This window comes from Strongylocentrotus purpuratus, unplaced genomic scaffold (assembly GCF_000002235.5).
Source record: "Strongylocentrotus purpuratus isolate Spur 01 unplaced genomic scaffold, Spur_5.0 spur5_scaffold_4, whole genome shotgun sequence".
NCBI lineage: Eukaryota > Metazoa > Echinodermata > Echinoidea > Camarodonta > Strongylocentrotidae > Strongylocentrotus > Strongylocentrotus purpuratus.
The window spans coordinates 22,167,319-22,187,136 of NW_022145610.1; the positions used below are offsets into that span (position 1 = coordinate 22,167,319).

The 19,818-nt window shown below is 38.9% G+C and overlaps 1 protein-coding gene across 5 annotated transcripts in view; it reads left to right on the forward strand.

The window, feature by feature from the left end:
* LOC586064 (E3 ubiquitin-protein ligase UBR4) overlaps positions 1–19,818 on the forward strand; it is a 135,390-nt gene that overhangs the window by 68,293 nt on the left and 47,279 nt on the right. For 3 of the 5 annotated variants that reach the window (XM_030997412.1, XM_030997415.1, XM_030997416.1), the window contains 20 exons: positions 82–226; positions 1,080–1,165; positions 2,172–2,259; positions 3,933–4,126; positions 4,851–5,090; positions 5,777–5,915; positions 6,602–6,727; positions 7,043–7,180; positions 7,613–7,794; positions 8,428–8,533; positions 9,134–9,316; positions 10,249–10,333; positions 12,281–12,414; positions 13,672–13,804; positions 14,661–14,878; positions 15,648–15,830; positions 16,415–16,496; positions 16,881–17,054; positions 17,692–17,813; positions 18,381–18,534. In XM_030997412.1, coding sequence (XP_030853272.1) covers positions 82–226; positions 1,080–1,165; positions 2,172–2,259; positions 3,933–4,126; positions 4,851–5,090; positions 5,777–5,915; positions 6,602–6,727; positions 7,043–7,180; positions 7,613–7,794; positions 8,428–8,533; positions 9,134–9,316; positions 10,249–10,333; positions 12,281–12,414; positions 13,672–13,804; positions 14,661–14,878; positions 15,648–15,830; positions 16,415–16,496; positions 16,881–17,054; positions 17,692–17,813; positions 18,381–18,534 — 2,912 coding nt within the window. The remainder of the gene's footprint in view (positions 1–81; positions 227–1,079; positions 1,166–2,171; positions 2,260–3,932; positions 4,127–4,850; positions 5,091–5,776; positions 5,916–6,601; positions 6,728–7,042; positions 7,181–7,612; positions 7,795–8,427; positions 8,534–9,133; positions 9,317–10,248; positions 10,334–12,280; positions 12,415–13,671; positions 13,805–14,660; positions 14,879–15,647; positions 15,831–16,414; positions 16,497–16,880; positions 17,055–17,691; positions 17,814–18,380; positions 18,535–19,818) is intronic. The other 2 variants (XM_030997414.1, XM_030997417.1) reach the window with 1 other exon arrangement.

Genomic DNA, 19,818 nt, shown 5'->3' on the forward strand with positions numbered 1-19,818 from the left:
ATATGCATATTCTCCATCCCCTGGGGAGCATTCCAGTATAATCCATCATAAACAAATTCTCTCTCATGTACATTCTTGAAGGAGCTCTCCGGCAGCCAAGCAGGAGGAGCTGCTGGAGCTGATGTGGGAGCTCTGGCCGGAGCTATCCAACTATGGACGCAAGGCCTCACAGTTCGTTGACCTTCTCGGCTACTTCTCCCTCAAGGCACCATACAGTGTAGGCAAGGTAGGCTCAGGATGGATCTTAAGCATTGCTCTTTTTAACACTTATCCAGACATGCCAACCGTTCCGATTTTAACGGAACTGTTCCGTTTTTGAAGTTTTTATAGCCCTAAAAAACGGAACGTTCCGATTTTGGGGAATTTGGCTTTCCATACATAGCATTGATCCGATCGAGTGCTGATAATAATCCACTCTTCAAGCCTTTGGAAGTAGATTAGAAAATGTGACATTTGAGAATATAGTATTATTGATGAAGAAAAAGAAGATGATAATGATGAGGATGATGGTGGTGATGATGATAGTGGTGATGGTGGTGGAGGTGGTGGTGGTGATGATGATGATGATGATGAAGATGAAGATGATGATGATGGTAATGGTAATAATTTTAGTGATGATAATCAAAGTAATGATAAAACACTGATCTCTGTGGTGGCAATATTAATCAAGATAATGAGGGGGAGGAAGAGGAAGCTAGTGGCGGTATCGATGTTGGTGATGGTTATGATAATGCTAATTTGGTATAGGAATAGATTAAACTTTGAATTATGATAATAATGATCATTCATTTGATTTAGCTTTATTACTGAAGTGGTTTGTTGTTTCTATTTATTTCCGTCTAATAAAATCAAATAAAATACATACAAAGTAATGATACAGAGAAAAAGGACAAAATACGGCTGGTAGCCCATTTTCAGTTGCAACTATATTGTTGCTGCTGGTCTTCCATGGGGCCATTTTATACAATTTACAAAATATACATATTAGATATTAAACCAGTGGTAAAGACAACTTTACCGATGACTTCCTATACTATACCTAACATCTTAAGTCTTTCCATGTCTTGTGTTTCGTACAGTCCCTGCAGTATGTCCAGAAGGCTGCTGCTCTTCTGAAGGCCCAGAATCAATGCCTTGCCAACCATCCCAATTCTAACATCTACAAGTAAGTATCAATTCATGTTAAAGATGTTCATGCATGGGTATATAGTCGTTCATGAAGTAGGCAACTTGGCAAACACTGAGCCAACGAGTATTACGCACCTGTACGAACGTACGCATAAAGGGACACTAATACGCATGGGAGCGTAATACCCGTTGGCTCAGTGTGCTGACCTCTATGTACCCACGCATGCGCAACTTTAAATGCTTGATGCTGGTCATTCAGAAAGCAAGTAATAAGTAACATAATTTCTTTGGTATGTGTGTTACTTCAGAAGCAAATGCCATATTATATCTTTTTCATATGTGAAAAAATTAAAAGAGGTAGGTATGGTATTTATTCATCAACATATCGCAGCCAATGGCTGAATTGCATGCATGATTTACAGAGATTTTATTTTTAAAATATAGAAAATTATGTTTACAATTCATTATTTAACAATAATTCAACGAATTCAACTAAATGAATATATCTCATCATTAAAATGTATCTCACTTCTTTCATACACCAATGATAAGTTTGTAAAGTGACTTTACTGATGGATATCTAAGGCTTGTAGTTTGTTAATACACATTCATGTAGTACGATGCATTTGAAATATATGCTCATATTTCATCTCAAATTGTGACTTGATATTAGAATAAGAAATTAAAAAACATGCAAAAAGTCATTTAAATATTGAGATATATTTATTAACATGAAATAATTTTTTCACATATGAAAAATACCTATGATGCATTTGAAATATAAGCTCACATTTCATGTTGTATTGAGACTCAATATTTAAAGCCCCACTGCACTTCTTATAGCTACTTGCGCCCTCTAAATAGCAAACAATGCCTGATCAGTAACCATTGGTCTCCCATGATCCTCTTTTTCTTATGTTAATTGAGAGCTGATTTGGTGAGATTACCACCTGTCAGTGACCATGCAGGGAGGTCTAATCCCTCCTGGCCAAACTAGTGCAGTGGGCCTGTAAATAATGTATGTATGTTTTGTCTTTCCACAGCATGTTAGCGGGTTTGGTAGAATTCGATGGGTTCTATCTAGAGAGTGATCCTTGCCTGGTTTGCAACAATCCAGAAGTACCTTTCACTGTGAGTTTACTAAAAGGAATCCATTTATTATAAATGACAACGCTGTATTTAATTGCCCTAATGAACTTCAGAAAATCTGATTTTTGTAATTAGTTCCAGTATTTGGTATATGAAGAGTGTTTGAAGTTATCTGTCACTCTATCTGTTTGTACTCAAAAGATGTGTGTCTAAGATAAAAGGTCAATATATGTAAGGTCACTTGATACATTTTTGTAGGTAGTTTTGAGTATAGACTATGAAATTACCAGGATTTACCAGGAGTTCCAAAGTCTTGTTGTGTATACATGAAACACAAAGAGAGAAAGAGACAGACAGACAGACAGATAAAGGAATAGAGAGAAAGAGAGAGATAGAGAGACAGATAGACAGAGAGAGAGAGAGAGAGAGATTAATTGTCTCGTGTCATAAACTAGGGCTTCGTTATGTTGATATAAGCGTTTATAATTAAAAATCTATTCTGAAGAAAAAACTAAAACTAAAAAATCGACACATACATGCTCATGTGCTTTACGTGTTACATAAAAAGGAAGATTACCAATTAATAGCTTTCCATGGATTTTAAAGTTCTTATATCCTCTGTATCCACTGGCTCCTTATTCCATGAAATGGATGATGCTTTTGAAGAAGTCAGTAACATTCTCTGATCCTCATTTCAATACAGGGAATAAATACACAGGGGCTTTGCGGAGATGCCAACCGTTACGGTTTTGCCGTATTTGTTATGGTTTTAATGCTCTTGTTACGGCGTTACGGTAAACAATCAAAAGGTTACGGGGAAACGATAAACAAAAGTACATTATAGCGAATGCCGCCTTATCACATAGCCTCCGTACACAGTGCTGCATGTCGCACGCATTTACGAACTCATAAGTTCACTGAATTTGACTACACTGGATCGGCACTTTTGCGCACATGGTCCGTCCGCCGCCATCTTGTTTAATTCAGAAACAACACGGCCGCTACGTATGCTACGTGCGGTCGTGCTTTTTGTGGAGAGCATGGGGGTAGATGATCGTGCGCGCGGCGCCCGCAATACCCATTCATAGTATAGTAGCGAAGACTTCGGTGATTCAGCGGGCGCATTGCAAGTGCGGTATACGGTATGTTGTTGTTCATGAACGCCGGGCCTAGCGGCCTGGGCTGTCTGTGGTACTGGTGAGTGTACGTGTGCGTGGTAGGATACGAGTTCTGCCATTTGACTGTGGATTCGAATTTGCAATTCGACGCTTGAACGAGGTGTTTTCTTCCTGAATATTATCATGGATTCACTCAAAAGAGCGAGTACCCGAGGAGGAGATCCTTTGACTGGAAATAGATGAAAAAAAACATTTTCATGCACATCTTAATTTTGGACTTAAATGTAAAAATGGTAGGTTCGAAATGCAGTAAGAGTGATTGGGTGTTTGTGTACGTTTTGCGCGAAAATTATGCTGCGGTGTCTTGCGTACGGAAAGACCCCCAATTCTTACGGACAAAAATGGTAAATGTTACTGACAGCCATCCTATAGGGTTGGCATCTCTGGCTCTTGGTGAATTAGCCCCCGAGAGTCATGGAAGAGCCCAACAAAATTTGCATAAAGTTCAATGCAAAGAGTGTAAATTCAATGCAAGCAGGCTTGAAAAATAGCCCCTGAAATTTTTAACATATTTTTTCCCCTGTTTCAATACTATAGAACATGAAACTGACGGCCCTGAAAGTAGACTCGAGGAACACGGCCAACTCCCAAATTGTGAAGCTGGTTGGCACCCACACCATCGCCAAGGTTACGCTCCGCATCAGTGATCTCAAGCGTACCAAGATGGTGAGGACAATCAACATCTACTACAACAACCGCACTGTCCAGTCAGTGGTCGAACTCAAGAACAAGTAAGTTTGGTTGGATTTTTTTTTTTGCCTAACCACTAATAAAAGGCATGTGTGTGCTTGTATTAAAGTAAGCAGCCAGAGGACCAAATTCCCTTCTTTCCGAGGGACTTGGTTATTAATGTCTTTCCAAAGGGGACTAGCCAATCAACGTGGTTTCAAACTTGGGACCTTTTGGTTATGAGACCACTGCTCTACTTATGAGCCATCACACCTTACGTAAGTGAACTAGGTTTTTTTTCTTCAATTTTTTTTTCTAAAGCAAGCAAATAGGTTCTTTAAAACAAGAAACCTTCTTGTACATGAAACTTCTAAAAAGTATGTGAGTGGACCAAACCTGAAAACACTTTCATGCTATGAAACGATTGAATGAAAACATTTGATACTTGCAATTTTTTATAGTTTCAGGTGTCACTTGTTTCACATGAACTTCATTAGTTATCAAATGTAGCTGCAATGGCAGTGATCGTGGTAGTCTTTGTAGATATTGCAGTGATAGAAGTTTTAATCTATATTAGGAATGAGTTGGAGTAGTATTAAAGCAGCTGTAATTATGGTACAGGGTATCTGGAATATGATTAAGAGCAGTAGAAGTAGTCTGCTTCGTGTGTTGTAGCTAATTTCATGTTCTGCAGTTGTAGTAAAACCACATTTACATGTTCATGTATGTGCATCACGTTAACTGTGTGATTATCACCTAATCATTGTCATGTAACATTTATTTCAGACCCACGATTTGGCACAAAGCCAAGAAATGTGTGCTGGCAGCTGGACAGACAGAACTCAAGCTGGAGTTCCCCCTCCCCATCGTCGCAGCCAACATCATGATCGAGTACGCAGACTTCTACGACAACCTGACCGCGTCCGCCGAGACTCTGCAGTGCCCCCGCTGCAGCGCTTCTGTGCCGGCCAACCCCGGCGTTTGCGGCAACTGCGGAGAGAATGTTTTCCAATGCCACAAGTGCAGGTGAGTTTGAGTACTCCGTGGTCGGGTGAAGATGGTGCACATGCTAAGATTAATTTGGTAGCCTGTTAGTAATTTGTGTATATCATGCGATACTAGAGAGTAGAGGCAATACATCAAATACGTACAATTATAATTGTCAGATCGATGATGTTAGCACCACACATTTGCCTCAAGTCTTAACCTGTAACTTTGTTTTTCTTCATGGGATGTATTTGTGATCATCTGAAGATTTGATACTGTGAATTTGTGACCAGGAATTTTGATTTCTATGTTTCTCCAATACAACTCAATACCGACCCCTATTCTCAAAAGCTCTTTGAAAGAGAAACCTCATTAGCAAAAAAATGATGTTGTTTTATTTTTCTCCATGGCTAAACATCACTCTAATTTTCAAATACCCGTAGAGATAAACTATAATCTTACTGGTAATGGTATCCTTCACCATACATAATGAGATCTGAACAACCTTTTGACATAATAGACAGTGGTACAAATTGATCATAGTTATACAGAAATATTTAAAAACATAGCATACATTGCCCAGGACAATGGATTTGCCAAAGCATGGCATAACATATAGCCAGAGAACATACATGTACAGTTCTACAGATATGTAATAGTCTGAATATAAATCATTTACTTGTAACTTATTTTGTTATATTTCTTTCACGTTTCTATGCACAAAGAGCCATCAACTACGACGAGAAGGACCCGTTCCTGTGTAACTCCTGTGGATTCTGCAAGTACGCCAAGTTTGACTACACACTGACTGCGAGGGCCTGCTGTGCTGTCGATCCCATCGAGAACGAAGAGGACAGGAAGAAGGTATTGGATGAATTCCGTCGGTACCATCGTCACCTTTAGCAGGCCTGATAATTACCCAATTTAAATTGGTTTCCTGAATTTATTTATTTTTTTCCCGATTTTACCCCTGATTTTCCCTTTTTTCCCCTATTTTTCTAAATTTTCTTACTCAAAGTTAGATGCCATTTTTTTTCTGAATCTTTTTTTTTTTTTACTCAAGGGGAGGGGGGGGTGGTTGAAAATCTCACTATCACCCCTGCTTTAGGACGCCTAATTAACTACTTAGAAGGAAAGGAACCCTTTCCAATTATTTATTTCAGTGCATTTAATTCAAATTCTTTGCTTTGCAATGACAGTGAACTTTAGGACCATCACAAATTGACTTTGCAAAAGATATCACCCAAAAATATAGTCGTGAAGAAATGTGTTGATTAGAAAGCTATAATGATAAGATTTACATGATTTCCTATTTAGCACCTGATGATTGTGGTAACTTACTAGGCAAGAAAATCAGTTCTTTTCCTCCTCTTGTGTATGGTAGACAATGAATAGCTTATGAGTTATTTACTTTATGTTATGAAAGGCAGTATTTCATTATAGAAAACAAGATATGTCCATGCATTTGCATGTGACGGAATATCGACGAAATGGATACTTTGTACCGGACAAGGCTCAAGATATTTTCCTTTTCCCTTTATCTCTTTTAGGCCACCACCAGCATCAACTCCCTGCTTGAGCGAGCAGACCGTGTCTACCGTCAGCTCGTGTCACACCGCCCTCAACTAGAAGCACTGCTGGTCAAAGTTCATGAAGCAGGAGGAGAAAAGTCTTCGGTGAGTGATCTGAAGATTTATTTTATTTTGAGATCCATTCCTGTTCAAGAAGAAATCCAAATCAGGAAAAGAGTCCTATTTGAAGTTCATTTCCCATGATTTAGAGAAATTAATTGGCATTACTTTATTCCCCGTGCAGTTTTCAATTGAAAGTCATTTCATGATGGTTTTTTCTTTCTTATGTTTGTTTTATGTATTTTTCTCTAAGCGCCATGAGCACCGAAAGGTGGACCTGTGCACTCTACAAGTAGCCACTATCATTATTTTTATTATTAATTACTTTCCTTCATTGAATATCTTTGCTCTCTCCTACAGGATCTCTCATCTGTAGCCTCCAGTGGTCCTTCCGGAAGCTCCGGCGTGGCCACCGTGAATCGCGTCATCCAGCTCCTGGCCCAGCGGTACTGTGGAGACTGCAAGGGTACCTTTGAAGAACTCAGCAAGATCATACAGGTATGTTAGCCATGAATAGATAATAAAAATGATACTTGTTTAGCACATATCACTTTTCAGACCCCATGTGCTTCGGAGAATGAGGGAGAGATAGAGTTGGGTAGTAAATACAATTAAAATCAGATACCAACTTAATTTGAATAATGAATGATGAATTAATTAATTTTAAATGAATAGATTTAATGGTTTAATCCTAGATTAATTTTCCTTAGTGTTGATTAATATTTATTCAGTAAGCCTCCTTCTGGCAGTAACATACAAACATCTTCATAATAAACTGCATGCAATCTACAATTACTCTGTATGAAGTTCATAAAACCATATTATATAATCAGTATTTTTGTTGAAATAGGATTGGTCTGTAATAATCAATGTGAAGGGCAAAGTATATGAGGTTTCACTACGATCGTGAATCCATCTGTGATATTGCAGAAAGTCCTGGCCTGCCGCAAGGAGCTCGTTGAATATGACTGCAGACAGAGGGAATCCTCCTTGAAAGCTGGAGGACCACACTCCGGTATGACCCCCCTCATGTCGCCCCTACCCAGCCCTCACCCCACCCCACCTGCTAGCTCCATGGCCATGGAGGTAGCCAGCTGCCAGCAAGAAAGAAGGTAGGATATCTTTCTATTCTTCAGCCTTGAAATGTCAGATATCAATTAAATGTTTGCCCACTCAAGCCAACAGTTGTAGTACGTTTTCACATTTTCTTTCTTTTTTTTTCTTCACATGTCAGGTACAAAGTTTTTAAAAAAAGACAAACTCTGAATCTTGATGAAATTCATATAATTCCCATTCAAGTGATAAGACCAATGTGTAAACTGTGTGCGGAAACGTAGATAAAATTATGGTTTGATGGCACACTTGACTGTCCCAATCATGTGTACCAGATGGAGAGACATGAGGGCAATACTGGTTAAAGTCCATTTTGATTTGTTGGTTGGTTTTACCCACTGCTAAGAAAGCATGTGTATGCGTGTTAGTTGGCTTACCAGAGAACCAATGGCTTTAAGTCCTCTCCAAGGGACTTGGTAATGAGGATTAATGCCTCACCGAAAGGCACAAGCACATCAACTTGGTTTTGAACCCAGGTCTCCCGGATACAAGACCACTGCTCCAACACCTTTCCCCTTCAAAGGCAATATGATGATGAATCATTAATAAGCTCAATGATATAATAATAGTGCTGCCTCTGACACCTTTTCTATAATTCGATTCAATCTTCTTGTTCTGTAATCATCTTCCAGCCTCGGGCGGTGCTACGGATGTGCAGCAGCTGCTACGGAACATTGTGTGACCCTTCTCAGAGCACTGGCCTCTCACCCAGAAACCAGACAGATACTCGTCAATCAGGTCAGTAAAGCATCATTACCATGACAACTATCACAAATAACTGAAATGAGATGAAGTAATATAATAACAATAATAATAATATTTCTTGCTCACCCAGGGTAGCCTCATCAGTACTAATACTGTGCTCCCTGAGGGCCCTGCGATCATATTATAACCCCGGTTTTAGCCGAGCTCCAATGAAAAGGCGTTCATGCATTCAAGGAATTTCTTCCTACCGGGTATCCATTTACCTCACCTGGGTGGAGTGTGGCAAATGTAGATTAATATCTTGCCAAAAGACATAAGTATCTATCATATATTTATTGAAACTTTAGTATTTATCATATAGTTGTTGAAAAAACTGCCAACAGAATATTTGTCATTACTGTACTAGTATTTATCATATATTTATTGAAACTTAAGTAACAGAATATTTTTCATTACTGTGTATGAAAAACAATGAAATTAACAAAAATATTATGGATTGCTTTTAAAGTTGAATGTGTACTTATTTCTCCATCATACGTAAAGTATGATGGAGAAATAAGATATTGTTATCTTGGATGAAAGGTCATCAATCATCATCATCTGCTTTAATGCTTCCATGTCATTATACCACAGGGTCTAATCCAGGAGTTGGTAGGATACAACATGCGCCGTGGATCGGCCGTCATCCGCACCGAAGTACGCCAGCTACTGTTCCTCCTTACCCGAGACAACGCCCCAGCTACTGAGCTACTCAACGACATCCTTATGGCTAGGATTGGTACAGCTCTTCAAGGTCATAGGTCAAATCCGGACTTGGTATGTTGTTCTCTCGTGCTTGCTTCCAACTTCTTCTTCTTTTTAAAACTCTTCCCTCACATTTTATCAATTTTTGTGTCCTTTTGATTTTTATCTTCTCTTGTTTGAGGATCTTTATTGTTGCTATACTTCTAGTTTGCAATTGTCATAATGATACAAGAATTTCTTGATTTCTAATTAGATAGATCACCAGTTCTTGATGGTAAATTTTCTTTTTCTTTGCAGTTTTACAAATATATAACAAACAAAACATTGCAAATTTTACACATGACAAAAAAATATATGTAGCACAAAGTAAGGCTGGCTGTAACTTATCAAAAATATTGAACAGGAGGGTTGACAAAGTAAGCAAAGCTTGATAGCATGACTACCCTCGATGGATACATAATAATACAAATATGGAGGAAAAAATATTGGTAAAAGGGGGAAAAAGAGAGAGAGAGAACAAAAAAGAAGAGGGGGTGTACATCAAGATTCACTGATGTATGTGGTAGTTGGATTTAAATTTGAAATATGAAGATAAAAAAAGAAGATGCACATTTAGATATTGGGTGGCCAACTTGGGATATATTATAGAATGAGAAGACTCGTGAGGTTTCTGGACAATATGAATAAGAATGTGAGCTGGTTTATAAAGACTGTAAACCTGGGCCTGTGAGTCAGAGCCTTGAGATGATGGTATACAAACAGTTTTTAGTCAGTATCCCAAGTAGGCCAATGTAAGAGCATCACATCAAAAAATTCATCATCATTTTCATGGGGTTTCATGTAAGATTCTATACATGTATATCTGATTAACAGATGACATTAAATACTCTGTATCACTCCAAAGCTTTGAAACAAAAGGGCTAGTTCTTCATCCTACATGAAATGTTTTTTTAATGTTATCATTGTTATAATTTTCTCCCACTTTTCTCTCTCTCACTCTCCAGGCTGGAGCTGTACGCAACGAGATGGCTCTTTTGATCCACACCATTGAGAAGGACGACTCGTGCTGGGAGAAGAGACTCAAATGCGGTAAGCTTCTTATCGATAAAAAGATGCATTAAAAGTTTGGAAATATCTAATCATGAATCTTGATTAGCTTCTTGACTTGACTTAAGCGTCCACAACATCTGGGATGTATGATGGCTTCGGTTTCACAACGGCTTGCCACGCCTTCGTATCTTCTGTTAGCCTAGTGGCTTTATAGTCAGGGAGTCAAGGTGTCTATTCTTGCAGTCCACCTTGATACAGTCCGTCCTGTGTTTACTTGATGTTTGTTTGTTATACCTGACTCAGACATGCCAACCGTTCCGATTTTAACGGAACTGTTCCGTTTTTGAAGTTTTTATAGCCTTAAAAAACGGAACGTTCCGATTTTGGGGAATTTGGCTTTCCATACATAGCATTGACTACACTGGATAGGCACTTTCACGCACATGGTCCGTCCGCCGCCATCTTGTTTAATTCCGAAACAACACGGCCGCCGTTATTACTGTTATGATACTAGTGTGCGGTCGTGCATTTTGGGGGGAGCATGGTGGTAGATGATCGTGCGCGCGGCGCCCGCAATACCCATTCAAAGTATAGTAGCGAAGACTTCGGTGATTCAGTGGGCACATTGCAAGTGCGATATACGGTGTGTTGTTGTTCATGAACGCCGGGCCTAGCGGCCTGGGTTGGAGTGTCTGTGGTACTGGTGATCGCGCGTGTACGTGTGCGTGTGTAGGATACGAGTTCTGCCGTTTGACTGTGGATTCGAATTTGCCATTCGACGCTTGAACGAGGTGTTTTCTTCCTGAATATTATCATGGATTCACTCAAAAGAGCGAGTACCCAAGGAGGAGATCCTTTGACTGGAAACAGATTTTTAAAAACGTTTTTATGCACATCTTTATTTTGGACTTAAAAATGGTAGGTTCGAAATGCAGTGAGTAAGAGTGATTGGGTGTTTGTGTACGTTTTGCGCGAAAATTATGCTGCGGTGCCTTCCTTCCGGAAAGACCCCCATTTGTTACGGACAAATATGGTAAATGTTACTGACAGCCATCATATAGGGTTGGCATCTCTAATAATGTATACTGCATTTATTGTCGGCAAGATCTAAAGATCAGTGGTGGAGTCTTGTTCTGCTGACATTGATTTTGACAACCTCATTTACATGTAGCTCAATGAGTTACAATAATTTTGGATTGTTGACTGTTGTCTGGAAAGTTGAATACCATTATTGCCAGTCTCATTTTATGCATAGATCTATGTCATGTATAATTATTTAAAAAGTAAACTAGACTTAAATGCATCACTCTGCATGAGTGGCTAATTAAATCTATGTCTATTATCTGCTCTGCCTCTGCCAAGGATAAATTAAAATGTGGAATTCACTTCAATCACTTTTTTGTTTGGTATGACACAAAAATTACCCATAAACTTGGGTTAAATTTTAGGGGAAATGGTCCCTAAAATAGGCTCAGATTGCACCAGAGAGCATCTGGAAACCCAGAGCTTCCAGGGCCCTAAAGCGGGCCCTGGACCCCGGCTAAAAGGACTTCGCGCTCGTGATGTGCGCTTCGCGCACATAGTGTACAGATTTCTGATTTTCAAATGTTGGCATGTATGCTGACTGCTAGATGTTCCATACATTACCAAGTACTGTGGAGTTCTGGATGTAAAGTGACACTTAATATTTATTCTGATCTGAGCTCTAGTAGGGCTATTTGCTCTAAAAGCTAATGGTATTAAAATACTAACTAAGATTTACTAAAATCTTAGTTTTGGTCGGTAACATATGGGACAAAATAGCTTGGAATTGCTCTAGTGATGGCATTATTAGTGAACAAAATAGTTGAATTTGTGTATTTTAAGACCTTTCAATCAGAGAATATCATAACAATATCAATACAAACACTTCTTTACATCACTGAAGATGTACAGGAGATCTACACAGAAAATCTAGTATCACACATCTTTCTCTTTCTTTTGCAGTTATGAAATTGTTCTTGATGGCTGTGAAGACCAGCAATCCGGTTGTCATGGAGAACATCACGTTGCCATGCCTACGCATCCTTCATCATCTGGTCAAGCCCCCTCAACCCACCAGCAAGAAGAACAAGGTACTTGTAAGAGAAGTGCCCTTCCTTATTCTATGTGTGATCATTGTGTCTACACTCTTTGTCTTTTCCCTCATGTTCTTATTCTTTCTGTCTTTCTTTCTGTCTCTCTTGTCTCTCTTGTCTCTCTCTCCCTCTCCATCCTTCTCTCTCCCCTCGCATCTTCCAACTTTCTCTCTCCTCTCTCCTCCCCCCCCCCCCCCCCCCACCTCTCTCGCTCTCTCTCTCTCTTTCTCTATTTCTCTCTCCCTCCATCCCTCCCTCCCTTCTCTCCCCCTCTCCTCTCTCTCCTCCCCTTTCTCCTTTTCTTTCTCTCTTTCTTTCTCTCTCTCTCTCTCTCTCTCTCTCCCTCTTTCATGATTTCAATCATTTCTTTACATCTGCTTCCTACCATTTCTCTTTTGTTCCTCTTTTTCCCCCTTTCTTTCCTTTCTATTGTGATAACCTCATATTCATAGTATAACCCACTCACTGCCATCTGTATGAAGTCTCGATACAATTTATCTGAAATTTACTGTAAATTACCATTAAATGCATGTTTTTCAGATCTTTTTCACAATGACAAGAAAATCATTCACAGCTTTCACTTGAAAATATGCAAAGGGATTATGCTTAAGCTATTTATATTAAGCAATTCCTGGAGGTCATTGATGTAATTGTAACACCCAGGAGTGAATCTTTCATAACTGAGGGTGTGTGCCTGGGAGATGCCCGTCAGCAGGATGCTGTAACTAGCAAACCTTGTTGTCATCGATTCCTGAATGCCCTGAGGGAAGTCTTCATAGAGGAATTTCTCTGTATCATCCTCTTGAATGTGTGCCTTTTTCAGGTGGCTGACAATTTGAAGCACAAAGCCAACGTACGTAACCTTCTGTTGAAAGACAGAAGAGCTTTAACGCTGTGTTCAAGTACATTAGCTAACACCCTTCTGGCTCCAAACAGATGAAATACCTGGTAGGGGAAATCCCTCAGGCAATTAGTGCTTGTTCAGACATGACGTAAATTGCCACTGGAAGAAGAAGAAAAAAAAAGCAAAATATACCGGTAAACTTTTAAATCTAAATGACTGTCAGAGCTGAAAATAAAACTAGGGCTCACATTGAAGGCTTCTATTATATAGCGTACTTATTGATCAGTGTGATATAAGATATGGAATTGTGAAAGGCTCTACGCTTATTAGTAATTTCATTTTGGTGTGCTGTATTTAAGGGCAGTTTACGTTTTATATGAACGAGACTTAAAACGTTTGTCTGTATCCTTGTGTAGGAGAAGACCGTTGAGAATCTAAGCACAGTGAAGCCAGCTGGGAGTGATATCTACATCAACACGACTAAGTGGATGGGAGAAGGCCCAGTAGGATACACACATTGGAAGACTAGGGTGCCCACCAACAAGACTGGTAAGATACAGGATTAATGTGTGTTGTTCTCTTTTTTTGGGGGGGAGGGGTTGTAAGGGCACTTTGGAATACTCGCTATGGTCCCTCTTAAGAGAAGATAAATATAAAGTGATATCTACATCAACACGACTAAGTGGATGGGAGAGGGCTCGGTGGGATACACGCATTGGAAGTTCGTAAGGGCACTTTGGAAAACATACTAAAATCCTTACTTATACATGTAAGTCTAGATTTGATTCAGGATTAATGTGTAAGGGATCATATGGGTACTGTAGGATACATGTAATAAAAGATAAGGGTCCCCTTTAACCATAGTGGTAAGGTACAGGATGAATGTGTTGGGAGGGAGAGGGGTTGTAGGCATATGGGGAATGCTAAGGCCCCTTCTATTAAAGGTCTAGCAACACTGCATAGACACAAGATGATTGTCCTTTTTTGCCAGGATTGGGGGGGGGGGGAGGGGGAGCAAGATTAAAATGTTTGAAGGGCAAAGTAAAATATGACTCAATGGTCTAATGTGTTTAATACTTAGAACAAGTTTTTTTATAGGCCTACTTAATCATTTATTGCCAATGTTATTTTCTATATTGCATGCTTTTTGTGTGCACTTTTAATATGTGATAATCATGTCAAAGAAAACAAAAGTCAAATATATATGTGTATATTTCTCTTTCTTTGTCACCATAAAAATTAGCTCTTTTCCAATAAGATCATTTTTTATATACCTATACATATATGTCTTGATTGCATTACTGGAGTAGCACAAGATATTTTAATGTCAAGGTCACAGAAATGTTGGATCAAATAGGCATTTGTGACTCTTTTTAATCTGTTCTTGGAACTCATCCCATTGCAGGTGCATCACCAGACACCAGCGAGAAGAAGGTCCCTTCCCAGCAGGCGAGGGGTCGGTACCTGATCGAGAAGTACGGTAGACGTTGGATGGCGAGCACCAAGAAGTCACCTGACAGTCTCAACCTCCGTGGTAACACCTGGCTCTGTAGGGTCCTCTTCTCATCCTCCTCCAGGGCTGCCAGGCAGGTGGCTTCTAACATCGTAGAGAGCGTCTGTCAGGTTAGTTCTAGAACTTTGGAAACGTTTAGGGTTGTTCTTTGCTATTTTATTTGTGATTCCTCTTTACTTATTTAATTTTCCTTTGTTAAATATTCTTTCTCATCTGCTTGCTGTTATTCTTAATTTACTAAGTATTTCCATTTGGATTTTTAATGAGTTTTCTCTTCATATTCTTTCAGTGCTGTTTCATTTATGTTGTTTTCACCAATTTTCTGTTTCCTCTCTGAATCTGACATTGACTTCTGTTGAAATTGTATATTCTATTTCCTTTTGTACGTTTATTTCTTTTGTTTTCCCTCATGTTTCTTTTTATCTTCTTTCAGTCTGTGTTTTCATTACCCACATTCTTATTCTTTTTCTCTTTCCTGTTCTCATTCACTGTCTTCTTTCTCTTCACCCCCTTTTCTTGTTCGCTTTTATTTCCCTTTCCCTTTCTTCCATTACAATTTCAATTTTCATATATTACCCTCTCTTTATTTATTTCCCTGTCTCCTCTCTATCTCTTTCTTGCTTCTTTACCCCCCCCCCCTCTCTTTCTCTTTATTTTTCAATCTCCTTCTCCCCCCCCCCCTGCTCTCTCTCTCTCTCTATCTCCTCTCCTCTCTCTTTCATTCCCTCTCTTGCTCTCACTTCTTCCTCCCTCCCCCCTCTCTCTCAATCTCAATCTCAAATTATGATCTCAGACTTAAAAATATTTACAGTGTACACATAAACATATGCACATGTATATTCAAAATCATGATTAACATCGTCTTCTGCCTTCACCCAGGTGTCAAGCCGTCGCCAGCAGATGCTGGACCTGCTGACCAGCTACCTGGACCAGGTTGGACCGAGCGGAGAGAGTGCCCAAGAGTTCCTGGCCCTTTACCAACGTCTCATCAAGGCGGACCACTGGAAGCTGTACCTGGCAGCCAAGGGTCTGCTCCCCCACCTGGCTGGACTCATTGCTAAGGTAAGACGAGGTCAAGTTATGGCCTCTACTGGCAGAGCCATCTCCCCCAAAATAACTGTACAGTCAAACCTACTTTTGTGACCACCTGTCTACAAAGATCACGTTTTTGTTTCCCTTGAAAATGGTTTCTCATTGAAACATGTATTAAAGGAATCTGTCTACAAAGACCATTTTTGTGTTTCCCTTGGGCGGTCGCTATAGACAGGTTTGATTGTATTTTGTTCTTGTATGCTTCTTTCTCTATGTTAAAGTTAACTTGGAGTTAATCAGATTTGATTTGGACAGACTGTATTTAATTTGTTGTTGGTTGAGGTAATTGCAAGGGTATTTAAAAAAAAAATTCTTATAATGAAAATGTTTATTTTTTTAGAAACTGTATTAAACCTTACTTGAAGTACTATGTTTAACTTATCTGTTGAATCTATGTTGAGTATGTGCAATAGTTCATGTATGTCCCTTTCGCTGAATTTAGTGTTCATTATGAAAACTTTGCAGTGTGCTTCTCCATGTATCTCTGCTAGTTAGTATTGATGATCAAACTTATCAGGAATCCTCATCTTATCTCTGTATTTGTGTGTCTCCAGGAAATTCATGTTCTATCAACTCTCGAGGAGACGACATTGACTTCTGATCTCTCTCAAGGATATGCTCTAAAGATGCTCACTGGTAAGAACTAATTAATGTACATTATCATTCAAATATTGCCCATTTAAACAAATTTCTAGGAAAGAGAAAATGTTCTCTTCAAGTGAAGTGAAATTAGCTTCTAATCTTGTGGTTTCACAGTTCATTTGACTCTTACTTTAAAAAACTGTTTTTTGTTTTGAGAAGTAATTTATCAGTTGATTGATTTGCTGGTTGTCTCTCTGCTTTTGACTTCTTGAACTGCTTTTGTTTTAACAGTATTTAAATAGAAAATGATATCTCTTTTTATCTTATAGAGATTGACCATTATGGAACATTATATACAGAATCTATCTCCATTTCATCACAACAGTTTTTCGAGAGGTTACAAGAATTAAACACTTCCCCTCATGTTTTTCCTCGCAGATTTGCTAGCTTCTTTCCTGGACGTATCCACCATCCGTCGTCATTACAAGTCCAAGCTGCTAGGACCGGTCCTTCACGGGTACCTGGCCCTTAGGAAGCTGGTTGTCCAGCGTACCAAGCTGGTGGATGAGACACAGCAGACACTCCTTGAACTCCTGGAAGAGATGACCTCAGGTAACCATGACAATGGGATGATGAATAGTGATGATGGATGGTTATAAAAATAGAATATATGTTGACCTCGATCACATGATGATGAGGAGGAGGATATTGATAAAATAAGTAAGATTTCCTATACATACGAAGTGATGAATACTGTTCTTACCCTAGCTTTGTGTGAGCTTCCATGATAAGGCACTCAAACATTCAAGGAACTTCTTCCTCCCAGGTAGTCATTTACTACACCCTGGCTGCATGAGAGTGTCAAATGTGGATTTATTTAGAAAGGTTTAGGTTCATTCTTCATTCGTTCTTCAGTTTAAAAAAAATGCAAAACATTAAAGTATATACAAATCGCTTTGAGGTAAAATACAAGGCACATTAAATGGATTCATGTAAAATGAAAAGGTATAGCCTACAGGCCTATAGACTTGACAGGTTGATGGTCCCAAGAATTATCTAGTTATAACATTAATAATTTGGCAGAGAAAAAATAAATTAGGTAAAACAAAAGTGATGGGGGTATAAACTGGTAAATAAACTGTCATACTTTGTCATAATCTGATGGTAATGAATGTTATGATAATCTGCTTGTAATGAATTTTATTGAGTATTTTTCATTGAGTATTTTCTTCTCTTCTCTAAACTCAAGGAACTGAGATAGAGACAAGGGCATTCATGGAGGTGTGCGTGGATACAGTGAAGAGATATGGACTAGAGGATCTACGCACACCAGTCTTTATATTTGAACGGCTGTGCAGCATCATCTATCCGGTAAGTCATAAAGATCTGGATTCATTTTCATTGTTTGTAGGGGTTGGTGGTAGTGATGGTGAAGAGGAGGAGGAGAAGGGTGGTTTTAATGAGCGTAGTGATGGTGATTATTGATAGCAATGGAGGGAATGAGGATAATGATGAAGATGATGGGGTGGTGGTGGTGATGATGATGATGACGACGACGACGATGACGACGATGGCGGCGGTAATGGTGGTGATGATGAAGATAATGGGGTGGCGATGATGATGATAATGTCAACCTGTTTGCATTTGGGAACTGAATTGTCCCTTTATTAAGCCATGCAAATTAGAGAAGATTTGTAGTCGTGGGGTTTGATGATGATAATGATGACTGCTGTGATGTCTGTTGTGATGGTGATTAAGATGATGAATATGATGCTAATAACGATGTTGATATTGATGATGATGATAATAGTAAGGATAATGATGATTATTTGCTGATCAAGGTTGTCAGGATGGTAGTATCGATAATAATGATGGTGATGTGATAATGAGTATGATGATGATAATACTGAAGGTTGTTCTTTGCTTATTAATCCCCAGGAGGAGAATGAAATCGGTGAATTCTTTGTGACGTTAGAGAAGGACCCGCAGCAAGAAGACTTCCTCCAGGGTCGGATGCAGGGTAACCCTTACAGCTCCAACGAACCAGACCTAGGGCCTCTAATGAGGGACGTCAAGAACAAGATATGTAGAGGTAGGTCTCATGGAGAGAGAGAGGGGGGAAGGTGGGGGAGATGGGGGAGATGGGAGAGAGAGATGTAGGGTAACACTTACAGCTCCAATGAACCCAACCTAGGACAGCTCATGAGTGTTTTAACGGACAAGATGTGAGGGAGGGAGGGAGGGAGGGAGAGAGAGAGAGATGAATACTGGATCATATGACACATGCTCTTGCAATAGTTTCTCAACATTCAACTTTCTCGACATTCAACTTGTTGAATCTCTAAATTCAACCTCCAACCCAACACAGTACCTAACCCACCCCATCCCTAACTCAAACGTAACAATATCTGTACCCCCTAACCTAACCTTGACCCTACACATGTTTTATTGCCAAAATACGGCCCGCAACCAATGTTGCTTGATCAAATGTAATGAGTGATAACTTACTACTGGCTTGCCATTGATAATCAAATGAGATCAGTCCTACCCTCATGTGGAACATTGCATATTGTGTGTTTCGTAGAGAACATAATGGTAATTAGACTCGGAGATCACAGTAAAAAAAAAAGACAGTGTGGCAATTGCGGGAAAAATATGTTTAATGAAACAACCAACACATATATTATAATAGAAGTTTAAAACAATTAAACTAATGAAGAAACAATATATTTCAGTATTTACTTACAAAGCATTTCTTAAACCTTGTTGAGATAATTTTGTTTAGTATCACCTTAAGAAAGCTGCAATAGAAGTCAGGTTTTAGATGTGCATAATCTGTTCGAGCATTCAGTATCGACATTTGTATATGACCTGCAGAAAGGACATCTACCACATTTGTTAATGGATTACTTTGTTTTAATGAATCACATGTATAAAACAAGAGGGAGAGAACATTTAATGCTACGATTACCTAAATGTAGTACGACACATGGGATTTTTTCAATTTCTTTTATTGGAGCAAAGCTGTGAAATAATTTGCCCATAATTATAAGAGAAGAAAAAACAAGATCATCATTTCGTCAAAATCTCAGAATTAAACTCCTAAGCAGAGATGAATCATAAGTACCAAATAATATGATATTACGTCAAAATAAATATTAATATGACTGCATACAGTTTTTGAAAATCGGAGAACCAATCCCGATTAGCAATCGTGCCAACTTTTGGTTCTCCCTTTATCAACATTTTAAGTTTTGAAGTTTAAAATATCCTTTATTTGAATCACTTATACGCTATTGGAACTCTGTGAATTTCAATTCCAGCCACAAATCTCTACGTATTATTAAATTATAGCTAATTCACAGGTTTGATATGA